At 36.2% G+C, this 24,265-nt stretch overlaps 1 protein-coding gene across 24 annotated transcripts in view; it reads right to left on the bottom strand.

Moving 5' to 3' along the window:
* The window catches only part of KCNMA1 (potassium calcium-activated channel subfamily M alpha 1), a 531,710-nt gene that overhangs the window by 198,261 nt on the left and 309,184 nt on the right, over nt 1-24,265 (bottom strand). For 14 of the 24 annotated variants that reach the window (XM_049810032.1, XM_049810031.1, XM_049810033.1 and 11 more), the window contains 3 exons: nt 23,730-23,753; nt 10,733-10,826; nt 6,926-7,037 (listed from right to left, as the gene is read on the bottom strand). In XM_049810032.1, the coding sequence (XP_049665989.1) occupies nt 6,926-7,037; nt 10,733-10,826; nt 23,730-23,753 (230 nt within the window). The remainder of the gene's footprint in view (nt 1-6,925; nt 7,038-10,732; nt 10,827-23,729; nt 23,754-24,265) is intronic. The other 10 variants (XM_049810028.1, XM_049810049.1, XM_049810038.1 and 7 more) reach the window with 1 other exon arrangement.

Genomic DNA, 24,265 nt, shown 5'->3' with positions numbered 1-24,265 from the left:
CACTGGTAATCCCTACAAATTAGTTATCAAAGCACTTCTTTGTGTTAGTATAGCTAAGGTACTGCTCTACGTTTCATTAAAAAAATATACGTTTTCCAAAAGGAATAAAGTGTTCTGCGGATTCAAATATGGTTTCAGGCTGAGCTGTTCTCTAGAGGTTATGTTAAAAAATCTACAGGGTATTGAAACAAATGTTTTCATGTCACAGATTTTTAACTAAAGCTTCATCTTGAAGCACACTTGCTGAATGGCCAGGAGGCATTCACACCATCAGCTTAACTATCTTAATAAGGCGCACTGCTTTTTCACCAAAGCCATCTATCGCCTTCCACAGGGGAAACCAGTTTTGTTCTCTGACTCACAAAAATAGCTGAATGTCTACCAGAGATGTTGGAAACAGTCTTTTCAGACCAGGAGTTGATACTGAGACCACAAGCCTCATCCAAAATTAATTGAGAAGTCTGTAACAGGACCTGGACAGAATTTGAGCAAGGACTGGAAAAAAGATCCTCTCTTTTCCATAACTATGCTAATCACCACACAGAGAGATTTGTTCTTGTATTGGGTTTGTGTGGCAAGGTTTTGGTAGCAGGGGTGGCTTCAGTTAGAAGCTGCTGGAAGCTTCCCTTGTGTCTGATAGAGCCAATGCCAGCCAGCTTCAAGACGGACGCACCTCTGGCCAAGGCCAAGGCAATCAGTGATAGTGGTAGCACCTCTGGGATAACAAATTTAAAAAGGAAAAAAAAGTTGCGGGACACATAGAAACAGCAGCCGCAGAGAGGAGTGAGAATATGTAAGAGAAACAACCCTGCAGACACCGAGGTCAGTGCAGAAGGAGGGGGAGGAGATGCTCCAGGTGCCAGAGCAGAGATTCCTCTGCAACCCGTGGGGAAGACCCTGGTGAGGCAGGCTGTCCCCCTGCAGCCCAGGGAGGTCCACGGTGGAGCAGATCTCCACCTGCAGCCCGGGGAGGACCCCACACCGGAGCAGCTGGGTGCCCAAAGGAGGCTGTGACCCCTTGGGAAGCCCGCACTGGAGCAGGCTCCTGGTGGGACCTGCGGATCTGTGGAGAGAGGAACCGACAATGGAACAGGTTTTTCTGGCAGGACTTGTGACCTTGTGGGGGCCCCATGCTGGAGCATTCTGTGCCTGAAGGACTGCAGCCTGTGGAAGGGACCCATGCTGGAGCAGTTCGTGAAGAACTGCAGCCCATGGGAAGGACTCACGTTGGAGAAGTTTGTGAACTTTCTCCTGTGGGAGGGACCCCATGCTGGAGCAGGGGAAGAGTGTGATGAGTCCTCCTCCTGAGGAGGAAGGAGTGGCAGAGACAATGTGTGATGAACTGACCGTAACTGCACTGCTGGAGGAGGTAGGTAGAGAATCCAGGAGCGAAGCTGTGCCCAGGAAGAAGGGAGGGGTGGAGGGAAGGTGTTTTGAGATTTGGTTTTATTTCTCATTACCCTACTCTGGTTGATTGGTAATAAATTGAGTTAATTTTCCCCAAGTTGAGGATGTTTTGCCCATGACAGTAATTGGTGAGTGATCTCTCCTGTCCTTATCTCGACCCACAAGCCCTTTGTTATATTTTCTCTCCCCTCTCCAGCTGAGGGAGGGTAGTGATAGAACTGCTTTGGTGGGCACCTGGCATCCAGCCAGGGTTAACGCACCACAGTTCTCTATGTTGTGCGTGTGTCTATGTTTGCATCTGTTGTCTGTCTTCTTTTCCCCACTATAAATCTTGAATTATTTTCTGAAAAAAATGGCACGGCTTCAGCAGCAGCCTAGACTAAAAGGGATGTCAGGGAAGAAGGATAATGAAAAAATCTTCCTGATGGTAGAACCTATTCTATAGAATCAAAGAGTTTCTATCACTTGAAATTTTGTACAGTAAAACAGATGAAGCACATGGCCAGGAAAACGAAACGGATTGTTTAGTAGGTCTTTTCTACCTTTAATTTCTGTGATTCAGTACTATAAGACACTATCAAATACATATATTACGCTTTATTAAAATCACTGTAGTTATAAGGCTGATTGTTCCTCATTCATATATCCTTGTAAAGGTGAAGCCAAGATCATATTTTACATGTTTAATCTTCCTCTAGCAATACCATCCTGTCAAGGCAATTTATTCCAATACAGTCTGCTCATAAAATCAGTATTTCCTTTTTCATAAGCATACAAGTACATGATAAAAGGCATTTCAGTTATTTGAAGTGCCTTTGCTATCACAGAAGATATAACAGTTTTAAGTGGTGTGATGTAGACATGGCACTTCAGGACATGGTTTAGTGGGCATGGTTGATGGTTGGACTCGATGATCTTGAAGCTCTTTTCCAACCTAAATGATTCTATGATTCTATAAGTGTTTGTAAATCATTACTGAATACAACTGGAAGATGTTAATTTGTTGCAGGGCCCTCCAACTTTCCAGACTGCAAGCTATCTGAAGAAACAAAGATCTGAATCTAAAACTTAGCTATAATACTCAGATAATGATCACTTTGTGTTAAAAAAAAAAGAGATTTACCATGGCATTATTTCTCCCGTTGAAAATTTTTTGTTTTCATCCAACAACCTTTTTAGTCTACCTTCACTTAAACTGTAAAGACAGTATCCAGACTCAGCAATGCATTGAAATCATTTGGCTGAAATTAACTGTCAAAATTACCTGTAAAATGTCGAGAGCCAGAAACTCTACCCTTTCTGTTATCATTCTTCCCTTGGGAAGATTCTCTGCTCTCCACAGAAGCCTGCACTTGAAGTGGAGAACTGTCCTTCTATCACTATCAGAAAGTTTCTGGTACAGTGTTGTGCAAGAAATACGATTTTATAAAGCATAGCTTTAATTTATGTGTAAGTACCTTACACATAACACAAATGCCACTGTTTGCAAAACAGCATTGAAAAAATGTCGGGGGGGGGAGGGTGTCTAGATGCAAGTAAACATCAGAAAACACAGAATCATAGAATCATTTAGGTTGGAAAAGACCTTCAAGATCATTGAGTCCAACCGTCAACCATGCCCACTAAACCATGTCCTGAAGTGCCACATCTACACGCTTTTTTAATACCTCCAGGGATGGTGACTCAACCACTCCCCTGGGCAGCCTATTCCAATACCTGACAACCCCTTCAATAGAGAAATTTTTCCTAACATCCAATCTAAACCTCCCTTGCCGCAACTTGAGGCCGTTTCCTCTTGTCCCATCACTTGTTACTTGGGAGAAGAGAGCAACAGCTACGTCGTTACAACCTCCTTTCAGGTGGTTGTAGAGAGTGATAAGGTCTCCCCTCAGCCTCCTTTTCTCCAGGCTAAACAGCCCCAGCTCCCTCAGCCACTCCTCATAAGACTTGTGCTCCAGGCCCCTCACCAGCTTGGTTGCCCTTCTCTGGACACGCTCCAGCACCTCAATGTCTGTCTTGTAGTGAGGGGCCCAAAACTGAACACAGGACTTGAGGTGTGGCCTCACCAGTGCCAAATACAGGGGAACAATCACCTCCCTGCTCCTGCTGGCCACACTGTTTCTGATACAGGCAAGGATGCCGTTGGCCTTCTTGGTCACCTGAGCACACTGCTGGCTCATATTCTGCTGGCTGTCAACCAGCACCCCCAGGTCTTTTTCTGCCAGGCAGCTTTCCAGCCACTCTTCCCCAAGCCTGTAGCGCTGCATGGGGTTGTTATGACCGAAGGGCAGGACCTTGCACTTGGTCTTGTTGAACCTCATACAACTGGCCTCATTTCATCGATCCAGCCTGTCCAGATCCCTCTGTAGAGCCCTCCCGCCCTTGAGTAGATCAAGCCTCCGTCCCAACTTGGTGTCATCTGCAAACTTACTGAGGGTGCACTTGATCCCCTCATCCAGGTCATTGATAAAAATATTAAACAGAACCGGCCCCGATACTGCACCCTGAGGAACACCACTTGTGACCCACTGCCAACTGGATTTAACTCACTGATGTTTGTATCTGTACACTTTTAAAGTCAGAGCATAAGAACTTTTTATACCGACTGTCAAAGCAATGTATATCACCAAATTATAGATTCATTAAAATTTTCTTCCCTTTCTCTGCTCCCCCCCCCAATATTTCAATATGTAGATCATTCCATGTGCCAGCTGTATTCTGCTTATGTACTTCCTTTTCTTATACTACCTTATGCTAGCAAAAATGATACCCTAGAAATCCTAAAGGATTTATCAAATCTAAAAATGTGATATTTTGCAGGTTTAAAGTGCTGATCTGCTTTCTGCTGTACATTAGACAGTGAACACCCTACCATTCCTAGAAACCTTGTGATGGAAAAGCACAATCTGATCTTTCTTGCATGTTGAATTTTGTCTAGATGGAAGATTTAATTTGAAACAATATCCTTCATGAATACTGATTGAAAATTTCATTTATATACAGCATTTTGAGGTACAAAAATACATTTTATGAACAACTGAACACAAAAGAAGTGGGGAAAGTGGAAGGTTTCTCTTACTAAGAGTTACATAATACCTGAATTGTGGCATTTCTGAACTAGCATAAGAAAAACAAAAAAACCACTAGCTTTCCACTATAGTACATTAAAAGATGATACACATTCAAACCACTTGTCCTCTGCTATACTTCACATCTTTCTACAAGCATTTAGTGCTCCGAAGGCAAAGTTTATTTTTGATTTAGGATGGTTTGGGTTTTTTAAATACTGTTTAAACAGTGCATTCGTACTTTATTGTCAGTTAGCTAAACCAGGACAGTTCTTGTGAAATCAGGAAGTCAGGGAGCAATGTTCTGGTGACTTTCATTCTGTCTAGTACTTAGATGAACTCATCACAGCTGACTGACATGAATCAACAGTGAAATAAACTGGAAAGACCCTGATGCACAATACATTCCAGACAATGTATTGTATTGAGGCTCCTAAATGATCTTGAAATTTAAGGTACATAAAGGAATCCTACTTAATCAGTAACAAATTCTTAAAACGTGCAAAGAATTATTGGAATACACTGAAGTCTGAACCTGTGAAATGATTTTCACATTGCCTAACATTAAGCACTCCCTATTTACTTGCCTTGCTAAAAGGCTAACCTCCCTGCGATTCCTATTTCCACAGGGGCACTTGGTGCAGGAACCAGAACTTATGTATTCTGAATCATGCTCTGCACAAGGATATCTCTCTCAATTACAAAAATTATATAAAAGGAAAAGTAGGCATCTAACCTGAAACTGTAAATAATATGGTCCAAACACCCTCCTTCCCCCTCCACTCACACACCCAGTCCTAAAAGTGTTTCCAAAGTATTTGAGTTTCACAGGCAGAGTAAATTTTTCCATCATTTTAAAAGTTATAAAAGAATAGATAATCTTCATCAATACACTTCAGTGTATTTGCTTAAAAACTCTTTCATCACAGCATCTCAAAATAATAACTTGCTGATCCAAATTACAGCTATGTCAGGGACCCCAATAATTCACATTTTTGAATTAGGGTATTATTTCACTAAGGATGATTTTCCCTAAAGTGAAAACCCCTCTGGAATAAACACAGTGAAAGCAGGAGCAAAGCTCAAACACTGTAAATATGTCACTCCTAAGATGACTACATAAAACAATTTTAAAATTACGTGCTTCAGCAGGTGATAAATGTCTCAGGACGATTCCATTAGAAAAGAGGTAAAGTGGGACTATAAACAAGAAATCAAGAAAAAGCAACTTTGGTGTAATTAAGAGAGCTGGAAATCCTTTCAACCCTATGAATAAATATAAGTACAATGCTTAACTCTGCTTGCAAAATTACATACATCTTGTAAAAACTATCCAGCAGAAGCTGCTAAGTGGGCAAACTCTCTCATTATTACTGTTAGTACTGTTAGATTGCTGTGTCATCATGAGTCAGTCAATTATGCAGTCGCTGTCACAAAGAGTATTCATCTCAAATAATTATCTTTTTGTCTCATTTCCCAAATTTTGCAGTTTTGCTATTTTCTCATTTCGTATTCCTTTTCTGTGGCTCCTGTAATTCTAGTTTTTGCTCTTACATAGCCTTCATCTCCAATAATTTCAATCTCAAAGTTCTCAGAAACTCTGATATGTTGCATTCAAGTGTGAAAATACATGCCTTTAATTCACATAATGCAAAGAATCTGGGATTGAGTTATAGCTAGTGAAATCAGGGACAATGAATGCCTGTCTTTCTGGAGAAATGGATTGTCAAATTGTGAAGTTTCATATGTTGTCTAAAGACATGGCATTCACAATGTATGCCATTTTTAGGAAGCTTTCCCTGAATAAAAACTCCCAAATTTTGACCTTCATTTTACTTAACTAGAGAGAATATGCAATTTGTACAAGAAACTTCACGTCACATTATAGGTGTTCTTTAATTGATATATTTTGTCTGCTCTGCTTCACTTTTTATTCCCTTTTACATGTGGCATATTCTTTTCTAATGCATTCCTAGCAGTCCCACACAAGTGTCTAAACAAATCTTCCAACTCTGTTTTTTCAGTGGATTTAAAATTTAGCTGTATTAGCTCAAAATGTGAAGAAAATTTGTTGATTTCATTGTTGACAGTGATTCATGGCAATCCAGCTCAGTGAACGAATGGTCTGGATCACCTGTTCAGATTGTAAGCTGAGACAATTACATCAAATTCACCATTTTATAAAAACAGCCTCATGTTACACAGTACTTCCAAGCTGGCATTCACCACCACTTAGAATAGAAGATTATATTAATGAATCAAGAACAAAACGGACTTAGTAAGTGCTTTTTCTGACATAACCCGCCTGTCTGCTGAAATGGCAAATTCACTGCAAAAAGAACATTGGTAACGTTCTTCTGCTTACACGATGCCACAAGATGAAGAAATTCTCCATCTAAATGTGAAGTTTAAGTATTTTTATAACAGCTATTAAAAGGTATTTTACTTACCCAGCCAACTTCTGTTTAAATATACTGACACAAACACTGGAGGGACCGTGAAGAAATCTACTACTGAGTTAACTTCTAGCCAAAACCATAGCTTGTCATTGGCTGCTATGAACTGAAAAAAAAGAAGGGGAGGATGAAAGAATCAGATTATGCTCATGGTGGTTGCAAGTATGTGCAATATTTTCCATTCTAAAATATTAAATTTCAAAGTTAGTGGACAAGTAGCTGATGTTTTAGGTCAGTCCAGACAAAACAACATGTCTCATTGGAAAGAAGTCGGTATTGTGTGTTGCTTGATAACCACATTGAGATTAAAATGAAAAGACTGACAAAAAGACAGATCATCTATATGATGAGTTGTAATATCTGTGCTAAAAAAACATTTTCTCCACATTTATTAACAATGTATCAGTAATATTAGAAAAGTGTAGGTAAGTATAAAATATTTCAAAGTAATATTTCACTTCAATATTTCACTTTTGCTCTAGCACACCAAACATGTTGGTAGTAGTCTCACCATGTACTTGCTGTTCATGGGTTTCTAAATACATGATAGTTTACAAAGTCCCTTTATCATCCTATCCAGACATAATCACCAGGATGACTCCTACAAGGCATAATTCAGGACTGCAGCAGGACTTCAATCCTTTGAATTGTGCCATGGATGAAGTCATTTCTCTCTCCTCATCATGAAATCAGCCTAGGGAAACTGGCAAACTTAGATGCCAAGGACATCATCATTTGAACTTGCCTACTCATCTATGTGCTTAAATAAGATCAAACTACTATTCACATTCAAGTAATAATTTTTAAAAAATGTTTTATATAAATATGAAATATAAATATACAAATAAATATAAAATTTTAGTGCATCACAAAGACATTTAATGGAGCAGTTTTACTCATATAAGTCTTAAAACCTGCACTAACATATTTCAAAACAGTGCTTGTATTTTTCAACTCACACACATTATCCATTGTCTTTCTTCCAAAGCAAATACTGACATTCTCTAACTATTTCATCCACTTAATCTCCTTGCCTTAGAACTACTTTAAAACTTCTAACAGAAAGTGTTTATGGTGCATACCAACTTTGATGGAATCCCAGATAAATTATTGGAAAGGGGACTCCACTGATGTCAAGAATGTTGAAATCATACTTAAAAAGAAGACAGACAACGTGAGCATCCTTTGCCTCAGAGAAGACTCAAAAGCAAAAATTGACTTTTTATTGGTCTGTATTACTCAATACCAATGCTCCACTATGAAAACTGAACAAAAATATCCAGTTTCAGCAGAAACTTTCTACTCCCTTCTGTTGAATTTAGAGTAGTCAGAATATTTGGAACGGAAAACTTTTTAAGATGTCAGATCAATATTTTCATAACCTGCAATATGTGTTCTAATCAGAATTTTATCTTTCCCCAGGGCACAACCTTTAGGTTTTCAAAAAGGTTAAAGTGTGTTATTCAACAATGAAAACTAAGTCTGTTGACTGTAAAGGCCACTCATACTTTTCTATGGAAGTATTTGAACAGTTATTCATTTAGGTAATTAGCGATTAATAGAAGTCCATTTCATTACAGAGGCAATCCTACCATGCTTGAAGAGATACCTTGTTTTTCTAGAAGCACTAGCAGAATTCTGTCGCTTCCAGAGAAGGATTACTTCCATACTTGCCATATCTCTGCCAGACCCTATTGCTTGATTATGTGCTAACTCATGCAGTTTGGACTTAGTCTTCATCAGCAGTTTGCAGACTTCGCTTTTGAGTTCTCACATAGTTGGATAATAGCCAACAAAAATTTTAAAATGAGTATATGCATGTTTGAATACAAATATCTTCTAGAACTGAATATATGGTAATATTTATATGATTTTGAGTTGCAACATCATTTCAGTGAGAACAGATTGAGAAGGATGAGATTTTAAAATATTTCTTCAAATACTTTAATTTGCCAGTGAGTCCTCATAGGAGATATTTATCAGAAAAAAACCACAACAACAAACACCAACAAAAAACCCCAACCTAAAATAGCTAAAAGTATGAGATGCTTATTACATAACTAGGAAACTCATTATCGATCCGATTCTTGCATCTGCACAACCAAGTATCACCGTTGCCCCAGGAACTCCTGTTTAGTTCAGCAGGACTTCTTGGAGAGCTGAAGTTACAGCTATATTAGCATTTTGACTTAGATAAGGAGTACTAATCTGAAGTGAATCCTTATCATCCCCATCTACCATACTTCAGTTTGCATCACAAAGCAGTTTTAGATAACACAAAGATTTGTTTTGGTTGAAACTAAAACTGAAAAAAGTGTTCTGGCAGTGCAACTCACATACTGTAACTGCTGAAGTGCATTCAGTCCACAGGACCAGAGTGGACTCTACAGTACTCTCTCTCCCTTCCAAAAAACATACAGTGTGGATATGAAAGTATTAGCATCAGCTGTCAGTAAATTCTCATTTACTCTGCTCTGCTTCTTGATAATGTAATCTGAGTTACTGCTTTATGTAAGTAAGAGTGTCCAATACATAATTTTAATTCTCTTGGTAAGAACATACAACCTTATCACTAGCACAAAATTTACAAAGCATTTGGATACTTCTAAAAAAAGGTTCTTGGAAGTTCACAAATACCATGCATTGCATCTGTTATGTCAAAAAGTTAACTTATATTGCAGGCCTGGTGGACAACTACAAAAGCTCCCCAAATCTTTAAGAATTAGGGGCTATTACACTGCATGCTTTTAAAATACAGCTTAGAATGCATGCATAGTAGTGTAAATACTGAAAGAATTTACCTATTTAGCTAAAGGATAGACACTGCACCTAGACTAAGTAATGAAATAACCCAGATTTGCAACAAAATTCCTTATTATTAGAAAAAGTTGGTTAAGTTGGTCAGAAGTGAAATAGGAGGAACTCAACTATCATTGTGACATAGGAGTTCCAGTGATTCAGGAGCAAAATGGACAAAGCAAGATCAGGAAGCAATACTTGTATCAAATTTAAAGACCAATGTGGCAGGCTTTCTGCTCACATGAAGTTTTCCTTGTAGTTCTGTTATGTTTGAGGCCTTTTTCCCCTGATTTTCCAATTAACAACAAGCAAAGTTAGTTTTCAAAGCATATTTAAAAAAAACCCAAACAACAACCAACCAACAACAAAAAAAAAAAACAGCTTGAATTCCAAGCATTACTGTCCAGAACTTTTAAAAGTGCCTACCTGTTTCAGATGTCCCAACTTTCAGATCCTGAAACAGCATTACTGGATTTTCAGAAAGTGGTAAGCATATTCTAAGCATATACATTTCAGCATGTTGACTAGTATTTACAGCTTCTGCAAAGCATTCATTAGCAGTCTGGGAAAGTGGAAGTGCATAAAACTGAATACAGCAGCTCTACCAGCTGTAACCTCAACCTTTGACTGCCAAAGACCTGTCTAGCAGCAGAGGAATAGATCAAGCGTTCACTAGTCTTGCTGAGGTAGTTACAACTCCATTGTTAACAATGCAACTAGATTCCACGTCACTGACCAGCACTGAACTATAATAGTTTTCACTTTCTACCACATGAGAACATCCTGGAACAGATGGCTTAGCTTATAAACTATCGGTCTCCTTAGTGATCTTAGATGCTTATTGTTATTACCTAAATGTTCCCAATCAAATGTTTTGCTCATGCATTTTAGAAATTAGCTTAATTTTGTCCAGCCATTGTAGTCAGGCTGTATTCAAAGACTTTCCCTATCTAATAGCTATATTCTCTCCCTGACTTACGCTATCAAAGACATACTACTTACACGCAAGCCGAAGTAGAGTAGGAAGAACACATTGAAAGCCATGTCGATCTGTAATGTGAAATCTTTGTAGAAATTCTGGCAGGATTCTATTGGGCTATTTGAAAGAAAAAGAAATTGGAGTAAATTGTCAGTATATGATTTTCTACTCTGGTAAGATTTTTATGCATTTCATTAAGGACGTTGATTCAGAAATCACATTTCTGTTTTCCAGTCATTTACAGGATACAAGCAAGCATTTCAAATGAATTATTTCATTCATTCAGTTAGTCATTCATACAGTCTTTATATTAACCTGTTCAGGTAATATCTGAGAATCAACATGCAGATACCTTTAAGAAAGAACAAGCAGGAGAATACCTCAGGATTCCTTAACCCCACATTAACCCTTAAAGAACTGACTTCTTTCTACAGGAAACATACCTATGATACTTTAGGAACAAACCTAACAAGCACACAGCTACAGTGAAACATTACATGGTTTTAATTCATGTCATAATATAAAACCTTAAAAAAAAACATAGTTGCTTAGGAATACATTACCCATTAGCAACCTGGGGTACTTAGTCTTGTACAATTCCTTGTTTATAAGAAGTTGGTTTGGGGTTTTTTTTTTCCTTTTTCTCACTTCTTTTTTTGTGTATGGCTATTTAATGTACTTTATGTACAGTACTATGAACTGAGTAGAAAAGCAGCATAGCCCACTGGTAAAATTAAATAACAAAATAAATTGAGGAATTTGAAGCAGTACTCTAAGGGTTAATTTATGCATGCAGGTTAATTGAAATACCTTTGTGTGTGTCAGGCAGCCATTGCAAATTCTAGCTTATTATATTATGCTTTATTTAACAGTGGGACAGGTCCAAAGCATACTCTATACAAACTGGTACTTTATAGATACACTTTTATCTAAGGAAGGAGATAACTTCCATGAATGTGATTAGTGATTTATTTGTGAGGTTTCTAAAATTGGTTGGTGAAGCCACAGAGAAATGTTGAAGTCAGACCAAAGTAAAAGTCATGTCCTAATATATGCTGATGTATATACTATATATACATAATGTCCCACCATATATACATATATACACACACATATATTGCAAATGATCATGTATTCATCACAACTGTATTAAAGTGGAAAACTAGAATGTAGATCATTTGGTCATTTGGAGCCATAGAAATTATCCTTTCAGGAAAGAAGAAATCCTTTGGCTTCCCAGGTCAAATAAATCACTGAATGTGAATATAATACCAGTTAGTATAGCAGTAGCTCTGCAAATATAATGCTAGATTGCTCAACAAGCAAGATTCTATGCGTTATGAATGTCAGTTACCTAAGTTACGGCATAAAGGAAATTACCTGGGCTACCAGGTCATTACACATGCAGCCAAATTTTCCATTCCTTGTATACATTACAGGTCAAACAAGTTAAATACAGCATGCCCTCTCCTGTCTTTAGATGCATGAATGTATACAGCAAAATTTTCCTTGATGTACAATAGCTTTATGTTTTAAGAACCTTCAGTGCTATAAGAAATTATATTAAAATGGTTTTTAAAAAGCTATTTGCAAAGACATTGACGTTATGAAACATTTCTGTTGTAGTTCAAATAAAATTGATTTACAAAAGCAGGCAGAAGGGAAGAGAAGCCAAACATTAACATATAGGATGGAAGACAGCACCTCACACTTCACAAATACAGCTTTAGGTACAAAAACAGTGGATGTAATCTGAGAACCCAACAGGATCATTTTCTGTATAGCATTATTGAGAGCAAAGGATGTTGTCAAAATAAGGTAGGCTACACACTGAGTCAGTATGCACCCGACCAACAGAAATCACAGGAAGTACAGCAGAAGCAGCATGAACAACTTTGCACCAACACAGAGGCTCGGACCCTTAATTCCAAGTTAGGTTCCTGTAAAAGCTGCAGAAATTCACTGAAGCTAATGGAATTGCACAGATTTATGACTAGGATAGAGAGCGCTTCATTATCTTCCTTTCCACAGTTATTTGGTGCTTGTCATGATTGTTAGATAAGGTCAGGTAGGGTTGCAGCTAACCACTGTACTTTTGTACCATTGTCCTTTACAAAAACCTACAAGATCTGACAAATTAGCTAATGCATAATACATCTTCATCTTGTTTGCAGAACACTCAGCACAGTGGACCACAATCCTGATTTGGAACTTTTGTTTACCTAACACCAGGACTACTGCTTCTGCTAGTCATATCCCTAGAGCATCCTTCATTTCAGAGATCATGTCTCTCTTTCAATTTCTAAGTTATCCGTTTCAAAGACAAACACCATGTCCTTTCCTTTTTATTTTAAATGATGAGTTTATCAGAAAGGCATGTGACTAAGGCTAAAGAAATGATTATTTATACTCACAGAGTACAAGATTTAAAATTTTCCAAATTAAATTTTGGTGATAGTTTTCCGTTTCATCGGTAGCTCACATTTGAACTGAGAGAAAAAAACAGCCACTAATGTTTATCATTGCACCATTCACTCTGCTGCAGAAAGGAAGCGAAGTTGAAACTCTTCTTTACATCACATTTCTCCAAAACAGAAGTGCTATAGTTCTTAGAGTTCCAGACTGTGGTGTGCTGGTGACTCCAGGACTAATAATATATTGTCTGTTTTAAACTAAAATCAGATGACTTGTCCTATGGGATTTCACCCCTTTAGATCAGCAAAGGATTCACCTTTTAAGGAGCCAACAGACTCTTAGAAATGTTTTTATTACTCTTCCATGTAAGTGTCCTTCACTGTAAGTGTGGTTTCATGCATTTGTACTTCTAAAACCCTGGAGAAACTACACTAAAATCAATGGAATAACATTATACTAACAATGCTATGAAAGATTTAATGTAACTGGAAAAAATTACAGTAGTGATGTAATTCTAAATGCAATATTTATGTGCACTTTGAAAGAGTGTCTTTAATTTGCTACACAAAAATTGAAAAAAATTCCACTGTAGCTATGACTTCTTGTGTTTTGAAAAGAAAAATTCACAGCACCAATTTTATGTTACTTAATGCAGGGTTATCCTGCTGATAATCTATCAAGGACTATAATTCCCCTTTGCCCCGTCATCTTTTTATGTAGTAGACTAAATGCTACAAGCAATGCCTGGGCTACACAAGCAAGATTTGAGAGGCTGACAGTTTTCTTCAGGTCAACGTTTATATCAAGTTATCATTTGCTGCAACTGTGTGCTCTGTGCTACAATTTAATACAAAAATTGCATCTAGAGAAATAACAGTGGGCTTAGTTTGCCTGATCTTCAGTAAAGACAGAACCTTATTTGATTTTTCAGGCATGGACTTCACTGTTAATTCTATTCCTTCCTCTCCTGCTCTTTAAACACTGCTATTCTTTTCAGTTTCACATTACCTCTATTTACTCGTTCTGTTTACTACTACAGCATTTTTATTGCAATACTAGTAGTTGTAAAGCCCAGTTATACAGGTATCACAGGAATAAACTAGTTCAGTGAGCTAGAGTGACTACAAGAGAAGTAACAAAATTACTCCAGTTTAACTTTACACAGATAGGGCAAAATTTTGACAAGGTGATCCCAGCATCATTAAACCTTTTTCACAATCAACACTGAATCCAACACTTTACATGATACTATTACCACAGCTGAACAAATGAATGAACCCCTTGTCACTTCAATTCAAAAGAATTTACTGCTGTTTAAATAACTACTTTTGTCACAAGTTTATTTAATGTATTTATTTATCATACTCACTTATTTCTGGTTCATTTGAAATGCTTCTACTGCATTCAAAATGGTTCTACTGCATTCAAAATGGTTCTACTGAGATTACTCTTTGAAGAGTCATAGAATCAGTGGGAGATGGCAAAAAATAGTATGCATTTTAATGTTTTCTGAAATTATTTGTTTCTGTGAGTATATTAAAATGAAACTTCCCACAGAAAAAGCCTTCATTGAGTATTTCCAGGATTCTGCAATTGCAACAGAGTTGAAAATATCTTGTTTTCTCCTGTATTGTTTCACCTCCTGATAGGAGCTGTAAAGCCCATTTCCGACTTCAGAGCAAAGCCTTGCTGTGACATATCAATCTATGCCACAGTGCAATCACTCTCACTATGACCACACAGAAGTAAGGGAAAGAAACTCTACATTGATTCAGACTTTCGGCCAGCTTTGCAATCATAGTGACATCTATCTGGATGATTTTACATAAAAAGTTCCCCACAATAATGGGAAAGATTGCACACACCCAATTTGGTACTTCAAATAACTATTCAATATGCAATTTACAGTTCTTTGTCCTTTCTGTGTAAGGAAGTAGACTCTTGTATTTTTGGCACATGTCCTGTCAGTCTGCTCCTAATGTTTTTTGCCACTTTTTTTTTTTGCCTTTCCTTTTAATGACAAGGCCTGCAAAGGCTAAGATGGATGCCATTTTTTATTTGTGTATAATTATATACCAAAATGCAAAAGGTTAATTTTAATTTTATTAATCTAGTTACATTTTGCCAAGTGTGTTGAAGATAAGAAGTTCTATGTAAAACATTCATAAACCACCACAAAAGAAAATTACTTCTACTGTAACTTCAGGAAAGTACTGACGTTAATAACAATACCACAGCTGCTACATCTTTGGAACTTTAAGAAGTTATTGAAACTTTTAGAAATTCAGAGAATTGTCCTAATTTTCAATTTTAATTTTTGGAAGCAAAGTTGTCTTCTGAATAGTGGAGGAAAAGCTAAATCCATGACTGAAATTAGATAAAATCTATTTTAATTCTTAATATTAACTGAATAAAATGTAAAACTGAAAAAGTTGGAACTAAAAAAAAAAGTATGTTACAAACTTAACATGCCTGAGAAATAAAGACAGCTTGATACTATGAAAAATTGAGAAGTTTTTAATTTCCTTTGCTCATGACAGTTTGTAGATTGCATGACAGTACATTATATGAAAAAACAGTTAAATGTGCAGTTTCTATCAGAAAGAATGTCCATTGATAAGAATGAATTTTAAAATCAAATTATAATTATGTACAGAAATACTGGTAGAGGCTGCTAAAATATAATAAACACAAATGAATAAATAATGGAGAAAACCCACTCAATATTTAGAAGCTCTTTAGTATCTCATCATTTGAAGACATTCCATTCACTTCTCACTTTCAAATGTGTTTGAATGCAATTAGTATGTATTAATTTGGGCATGTAAATTTTCTTTGTTCTTAAAAATGTCTATAGTAGGGGGTTTTTGTTTCCAAACTATTTTGTTTTACTGGAAGCTCCTCTGTAATACTGAATTCCCTAAAAATTATTTATAGAACAAACCCAATTTTACAAAGTTTAGAGTAAAAAATAAGTTTGGCACAAATTTGAGGTCAGCATCTGTTTATACTCCTTTAATACATTTTTTTAATAGTACAGCAAAAAAAAAATTAAGGGGGTTATCGTTAGGCTTTTTTAACTGTGTTTCGGTGACATAGTACTAAAGTAAAACTAAGGGAAAAGCCAGATGTATCATTTAGTAAAAGCAATGTTCATTCAAAGCAGAATAACTTCTGTTCCTTTAACTATGGTTTAGCTGTACTGCTCAGAAGGGAGTAAGTTAAAATCTTCTTTAGTGAAACATGCATGAACACATAGCAAAATTATAAACATGGATGCCTATCAAGTGTCAATCTAGTGAAACAAATACGATAATTAAAATAAATCAACATGACTAAATAAAAATCAAAGGTGTCAAACATCTCACAGAGTGATAGAGAGCATAACATTTTTTTTCTTACTTCAAATGGCTTTCATTTATTAACCAAGGTAGTCCCACAGTTAGAAAACAAAGTATTTTCTTGCAGTCTGTGTACTGATTTTCTGAATACAAGATGCCTTGGTAAATGGCTCAGTTTAGAAGGCCTTTCTTTGAGCCATAACATCAATAAGCTTATTAATTTTTAGATGGCAAATGTCTTCTAAATTACTTCACTCTCCCTTGACACAATGTGGTCCGCCACTGGGGAAGTTTTGCTACTAGCATTTTCAGTTAGCACTGCATGATATGCAGGAAGAGTTAAGTTGGTTTCCTTCCCAAAAACGAATAGCAGCCAGCTGGATCAGAACAATGCTTTAGTGAAAGAAAGGGGAAGACCAACTTTGCCCAAAGCAGAAGTGCAGTGTAATCTACATCACAGTTTTGGGATCCATAAAACTCCATGGGATCATTACATCTCTAGTTAGAGATATTGTCTACAAAGTTTTGTATACCGGGAGCTAGTAAGGGAAGGAGGAACAATCCCTTTCTCACTGAATTTTGCAGATGGTTATGACCTGATAGCCAAGGAGGATGCTGTGACCATTTCCTCTATCTTCTTATCTTGTCATTGATAAAGATACATTTAAATCCTTTTTTTGACCACACAACCTCCTACATCTAAATCCTTAGCTAACTGCTTCTCCTGTGTGCACACACACACACACACACACAGAACTTTCTGCTCCAAACACATTTCAGTGTCAATTCCTGGAGCTTCTTTTTTATACTCACAGCTAAGATGCTGACCATGCTTGGTTGTCTCTCTCTCACCTTTTTTTATTGTACCTTCCTCCTGTCTGGACTCCATAATGCCTATTACTTTATCCTCCTCTTCCTTCAGAAAGCTTCAGAAAAATATTCCTGCATAACTCCTTGGGACATTGCCCAGTACCTTTTTTTAATTCTCTATTCTGACTCTCCTTTGCTTATTGAATTAAACCATATTTGTCTTTCCAGTCACAAAAACTCAACTTCAGCATGCGATGAATTTATTCCAGATTACTCTGTTTTACTGTCTTTGTTTCCATCTCCATTCCTGCCTTGTCTACATGTGGAGTGGCCCCCCTCTTCACTTTGATATGCATCTTTCTCTTTCACATTTCTTTTGAAAATGCATTGCTGATCTTAGGCTCATACATGCTAAGCTGTCTTTGAATTACAACAATCAGTATCCTCTTTGTTCAATTTTAAATTAAATAAGTAAAATATAAATCTGGTCAAAATAAAAGGTGAACTGCCAAATAATGTGAAATAAAGCTATCTTCCAAGACTTCTTAGGTCATTGCTTAAGGTACACCTTATAAATTGCAAGCACCTCAAGGGAACTGCTTTTCAGAAAAAAGCAGGAACAATGCAAGTGTCTGTCCTTATTTCCCTGTCCTAATTTCTATCACAACATCTTCTGTTATTCTGTAGTCTGACAGATCACAAGCTGTCATTAGAATATTACCCTTCTATTTCTAACCTAATTAACAAAATGCATCATGACTCATCCATTCTGCAGATGCTTTCTACAACTAAGTACTTCTATATTATCAACCTAGCACACTGGGGAACTTTGGCAAGCTTTTAGACTAGTTTGGGTAAAATTAACAGGTTTCCTCATCCTCCTTCAGAAAAAAACCCCATCCACTGTCAGAAGAAATAAGCAACAACAAAACCAGATCAAGCAGCAATAAATTTGTACAACAGCATTATTTAGTAAAGATTTTTCTAAGAATCAGAGCCAGAGACATACTGTTTTTCCTAATGAGTCTTTCTGTTTTCTGGATCATGTGATAAAGAACAGGGCATAAGAATTTTGTTTTAAATTTAAAGATATATTTAAATGCTGTGACTTGACAGTTTTTAATGCAAAATTAATTCCGTTTAGAAACTGAGATAGAGAAGGACTTCCAGTGGGAAAGAGAAGCTCTTAATTTTAATTTCTGTCACATTCATATATGAAATTAAGAGACTAATTAAGTTGGTACAACTGCAGAACAAAGGTATACTTTCCTGATGCCCATCTCAGATCCACAAAATTTTGCCTGGCATAACTCTATTAACTTTTGCAGTGCTATTTGCGACTGACAACATACCAAGTGACAGAGTCGAGTAACATTGCTAGTACTTATTTTATCTAAATGAACTAATACATCTTCGTAAAATTCAGTATCATGTTGTCAGTTTTCATCTTTCTTTTTCAAGTTTTCCATGAATTTTAAGTACATCATGCTTCTTCATAGATTGCCCTAGTAAAACATAAGCCAACCTACACAGAACTCAAGCAAAATCAAATTCTTATCTTCCTCAGCCCAAACACTGAATTGTATACAAGTATTATAACAAGAAACTTTTACTTACATTTTATACTGAATTGCTAGGATATACAGAAAATATGCACATTAGAATTTCTCACTCTGAAAACAGCATATTTCTTAATTTCATCAGGGTGTATGTACATTCACTAGTGCCTGCAGCATGTCTTCTCTAATTACTGACTTTCACAAACAAAAGCTAAAGGAATATTCCTGCAGAACAGCTGAACAACCAGGATCTGAGTGCTAAAACAGCAATAAAATTGCCCAGAGTCAATCTCCATAACTCTTCTAAGTTCCTTCAGTAGTGTACAGAAGACAGAGCACGTGCTTTCTTGCAAAATACACCATTAAAATCTTCATCCTACTTAAGATAACTGCACTTGAAGAGGTTTGCTGAGAACCACACAGGTAAGTAGGAAGAGTATATTATTTTATTTTGCATTAGATTTGTTAATTGTTTACCATAAGCTGAGAACACTTATAACTGCAAATAGCGTTACATTACCTTGACAAAACAATCTCCTTGACGACAAGCCAGCTCTAAAAGAATGATAGAGTAACAATGGCCAGGGATCGCATTTTTAATCAAAGGTTTTTGTGTGAGACTACTAACATATTAAAGAGAAAAACACCATTATACTCTTTCAACTAACAGTATATTATTACCTTTTTTGACAGCATTTAATAACCCACTTCAGTTATATCTAGTATGCTGACTGCAAAATAGAAAGATTCTGATAACTGCATACCCTAAAGTTGACAATCTTGCATGTTTCTACTTCGTAATAAGACCCCATCTATTACTTCTCATCTGTTATTATTTAATATAATTGTTGTTCAGTATTCTTAACCAAAGTGTACCAAGGAGTAATAAGTTGTTGTAGCCATTTACTCCAGAGAACAGAAAATAACTGGTGACATGAAAATGCAAACACATCATATGATGCTGCAAAGAATTCTCTTTGCTTTACTAATCCCTTTTCCATGTTGACATTGAATTGAACAAATGGAAATGGATCAAGTTAGTGAGAAGTATATCAAAAGCATAAAATTTCTTCAGTTAAAACATATAGTTAAACACTGTAATAGGTTCTTTAGGGAGAATGGCAGATCTCAGATTTTTAAAACAGTGGTAAATACTTTTCAGCCTTGGATAGATGGACCACTTACAGTCCTTGCATTTGCATATGTCAATAGAATGATCTACATGTGATATTTCTAAAATTTTCTCCTTCTGCAGAAGAGGGCCTACAAACCATTGATCTCTCAGATAAGCATCTGTTTGAATAAATTTATGTATAGTCACTTTTACCTTGCAGCAAAAGGAAGATTGACTTCCTGAGATTCCTTCTTGCTCTATTTTATGTGATTCTCTTTTGCAGCTGCTGTCTTTTAAAATTACCCAAAGGTGGTTTTCACATTTCCTATGCACTTTTCTCAAACTCAAAGTTTTCAACAGCCCACCATCATCATCGTTTTCCAGCTCCAACTACTCCTCCATCTCAGTGCCTTTTATTATCCCTCTATTCTGTTGATACTGTTGTCCAACTTTTAAAATTCTCCTTTATCTGACTGCACTCTTGGAAAAAATACGTACAGTCTTCAGAAATGAGAATGTCCTCACCTATCCTATTTGACTCAAAAGTAAAATTATTAATCATTTTTCTCTCGTATATCATCATAAAACTGAGCTCTTGTTTTCTGCTTGATATGCATAAAAGATTCCTCCAGATGATTTACAGTATTGTTTCCATGTGTTTCTTGCTTTCTTACATACAATAATTAAAAAAACTGATCTTGTCCTATGAAATTTAGTCTAAAATCAACTATCCTAACTGAAAATGACAAGAGTACCAGATAAACTGGAGTGTTAAAATACTTGCAGTTCATTCATCTGTCTGTCTTTTCTGGAATTCCCTCCTGTGATACTTTAATAAAAATATCTGGCTACTATTTCATTTTTACTGAGTAGTAATAAACTTGAAGCTAAGGTATATTATTTGACTTTAATGTCAGTGAATAATGAAATTGATCAATGAAATCCAGAAATACTACAAACTCGTAGAAAGCTGACATTACATTACTGGATCAGCTTTTTTGGTCAGACTTTTTAGTGCGTGCACCCAAATCTATTATTATCCATAAAAAGTTATCCATATTGTGTTAATGGTAATTCTAAAGCAGTCCTAATACACAGTTACACCAGGCAGGAAATATTGTTTCATTTTTCAAAAGAAGGCATAACTGTGAATGTGAACCATGTACATTCCCTCAAAAAATCTGCCTAAAACTAGAAAGTATATTAGTCCCAAACAAATTTTTGTAATTTCAGATTCTCTCATTTCTCATGAAGACCTTTTGGCCTCATCTATCCCATCATCATAAGGGTCCTTTTAAGCACCTTAGTCATTTAATATCTAAGCTACATTTAGGGTGCCATAGGTCACACAACTCAACTACTCCCAATCCAAACTATTACACACCTAGTATCCTTGTCAATTATCACAAGGAATTCTGTATTTGTATACTTGTTCCACTTTACTAGGAATAATGGACAGGTGAGTTGAAGTAAAAAACCTTTCAACTACCAAGAGTAACCATCTGAGATCTTTGAATATATCCTGAGCAACACAGAATATCTGTTTAAATTCCTCTGCCTTAAACCAGCTGCAGACATAACCCACGTAACCTTCACTCCCAGTATATATAAACATTTATGACAGTCCTTTCTATCAGTTTCCCTTTTTCTTTTCTGGACTCCTGGAGAGTGTTTAGTGCACATACCTTTTTAAAGTAAAACACATGTACACAGTTTCTCTACCCATACATTCCTCTGCTGCAGCTTACTTTCCACATGCATATAACTGCAATCTAGTCAATTTTGCTACTTAGAAATTTTCATGTCACAGCTGTTCCAGCTGTGGGACCTGATTATATACCAGGACTGTCTTAAGAGCAAATTACCATAATCTTAAGGCAAAATGCTGATTCTGTGAAAGACTCACTGAATAGCCACATTCTATTCGCAAAAGAATAGAAACAGTTTAAATGAACAAAGAAGAAATTAAAAAAATACTTCAGCTCTTTCCTAGTTCAACTTTTCAGACAAGAAAACCAGCCTGGAGCCTGATTGACAGTCTCAATCACAGTGGTTTTTCTAAATGGGAAAGGCAAAGCCCTTTTTAGGCAGATTAATGACACTTTGCCTTTCTTTTTTAGCGGTCACTTTATCTCCATTAACAAATGGAATAAGGTATTGCCAGCACCTGTAGCAGTTGCTCAAATCAATTATCACAAGCCTGATAAAAAACTACTTTACATCAGTGTAAGAAAAGGATTATAATGACGTTAAAAATTAATATATAGTGGCTCCTTTTTTCTAACACCATCTCAAAATGGCTTGCACTGTACCATCCAACACCTTTTTATCCTAGCTGCCATGCATGGGATGTGTAGTTAGGCTTACACGCTGAGCTACTGGTAAGTCAAAAGGACAGGTGTAATAATCCACTTTGCACCAATTTCAGGAGGAAGAATTTCATGTTGCTGTATAGATATTTGTCTGATCAGTTTTACAGTCCTAAAAGATTTTGTGTTCATTATAAGAAAAAAATAGTAACTGTCATTAGGTGGAATACAGGAGTATCATAAAAAAAAAATTCCTAAGTAATCCTAAATAATAAACATTCTTTGGGCAGCACAGTACCAGCATGTGGGTGGCAAGACAACAGTTGCAGAAATTCCTTCCCTTTTTTATTGTTTTGAATATATTGCAAGTTTTCAGTTACCTGCTTAAAAGTACACACTGAGAATGTATTTCGGCTTCATAATTACACAATTACCATTTTTCAAACATCATAGCATTTTATATTATAGACCCTCAAATTTAAATGTATGGGATAAATGTTTATTCACCAAGTTGAGCATTAATTTGCAATCTGTAAGTTAATTTTGACCCTCCTAAAAGCACAAAATATAACCTCTGAACACATACACTCAACATTTGCACTGATTGACAGCACTACAAAATTGTGTTCAGACACAATATTTCAAGTCACTTTCCAAAGTGCTGTTTCATCATTTTATCAGGGAACAATAGGATTAGCATTAAATCATATCTTTGACTGCTGATGAAAGATTTATTTGAATACATTTAAGAACATATGAATAACATGTTGCTTAAGATGCTCACAATGTAATTTGTAAAAGAAACTTAGAGTGGTGTTACAATTCTTCATATGAAATTTCATTTTAGTGGCGTTTTGTAAATCATTACATTTAAAATTACTTTGCAGGCTACTTTATATTATAAAAAAACCCCACCAAACCTGTTGCACTTCACAATTCTTCCCAAATTCTGACTTTTAATAAATGATTATGTATAATCTTACCTCTTTTCACTGTCACCTGCTGCTAAAGTTGACAGCAGGGAAAGGTTTATCTTTCTGAACACTACAGGCACCATTCAGCTGTTGTCACAACAGAACAGTTAGTACACTCTTTCTTTCCCATCTTGACCACACTGCAATTGTCTAGTCTATCTAGTCAATAAACTACTGTAATATGCTGGAAATTTTAAATATATAGACCTGATACATATTATGTCCTATTCATTCTATAAAAGCTTAACTAAAGATATTGACAAGCATAATTTACATTTTCTCAAATATACCAATTTTATGGGTTTTTTAATTCCAGTTCATGCACTTAATGCTCTAGACTGCATTCAGTGTATACACCATTATGGTAAGCACATTGGCATGCACAGGCAATACAGGAATAGATTATAATTAATCCCATAGACAACCAAAAAAAGGTGAAGTTGCATCATGCAGTGAAACCAAAGCTTGGCCTGGGCTGCCATGCAGAAAAAAACCTACATCAATGAGTCTGCTGTACGGCTCCTAGGTAAGAGTTGATATGAAAGAGGTGAGTTATTTCAGCAATGAAGTCACAGGCTGAAAATGTTTATACTACTGCAAACAAAATACTGAACATAGCACCAGTATTACTCTGGGGAGAAAAAGATGCTTGTAGAAGAGGACAAAAAGGATGAGGAAGAGAAGAAGGGGGAGGAGGAATTATAAATTACAATAACAAGTCTGAAATCCAATCGGTCCTTTTTAATAAGCATTTTGTTATTTCACATTCAAAATAATCTCATTTGAGTTTTCAAAGCAAACCTGAATTTTCAATGTATTTTGCAAAAAAACAGTGGATGAAATAGTGAGATGCAGAATAATTTCAAAATGTCCATAGTGTTCAGTAACTGATGGATAACTGAAGATAATAAACACAGAGATACATAGAGGTGAATTTTTCAATGCAGTTCACAGGATCTAAACCACACAACTTCCAATTATTTGAATGCATAATGTATTGGACAGAATGAATATGCATAGTATAAGGGATGCCC

The sequence above is a fragment of the Accipiter gentilis genome, chromosome 9 (genome assembly GCF_929443795.1).
Source record: "Accipiter gentilis chromosome 9, bAccGen1.1, whole genome shotgun sequence".
Classification (NCBI taxonomy): domain Eukaryota; kingdom Metazoa; phylum Chordata; class Aves; order Accipitriformes; family Accipitridae; genus Astur; species Astur gentilis.
Note: the sequence above shows the minus strand (reverse complement) of the source record. Positions and strands in the feature narration are given on the sequence as shown.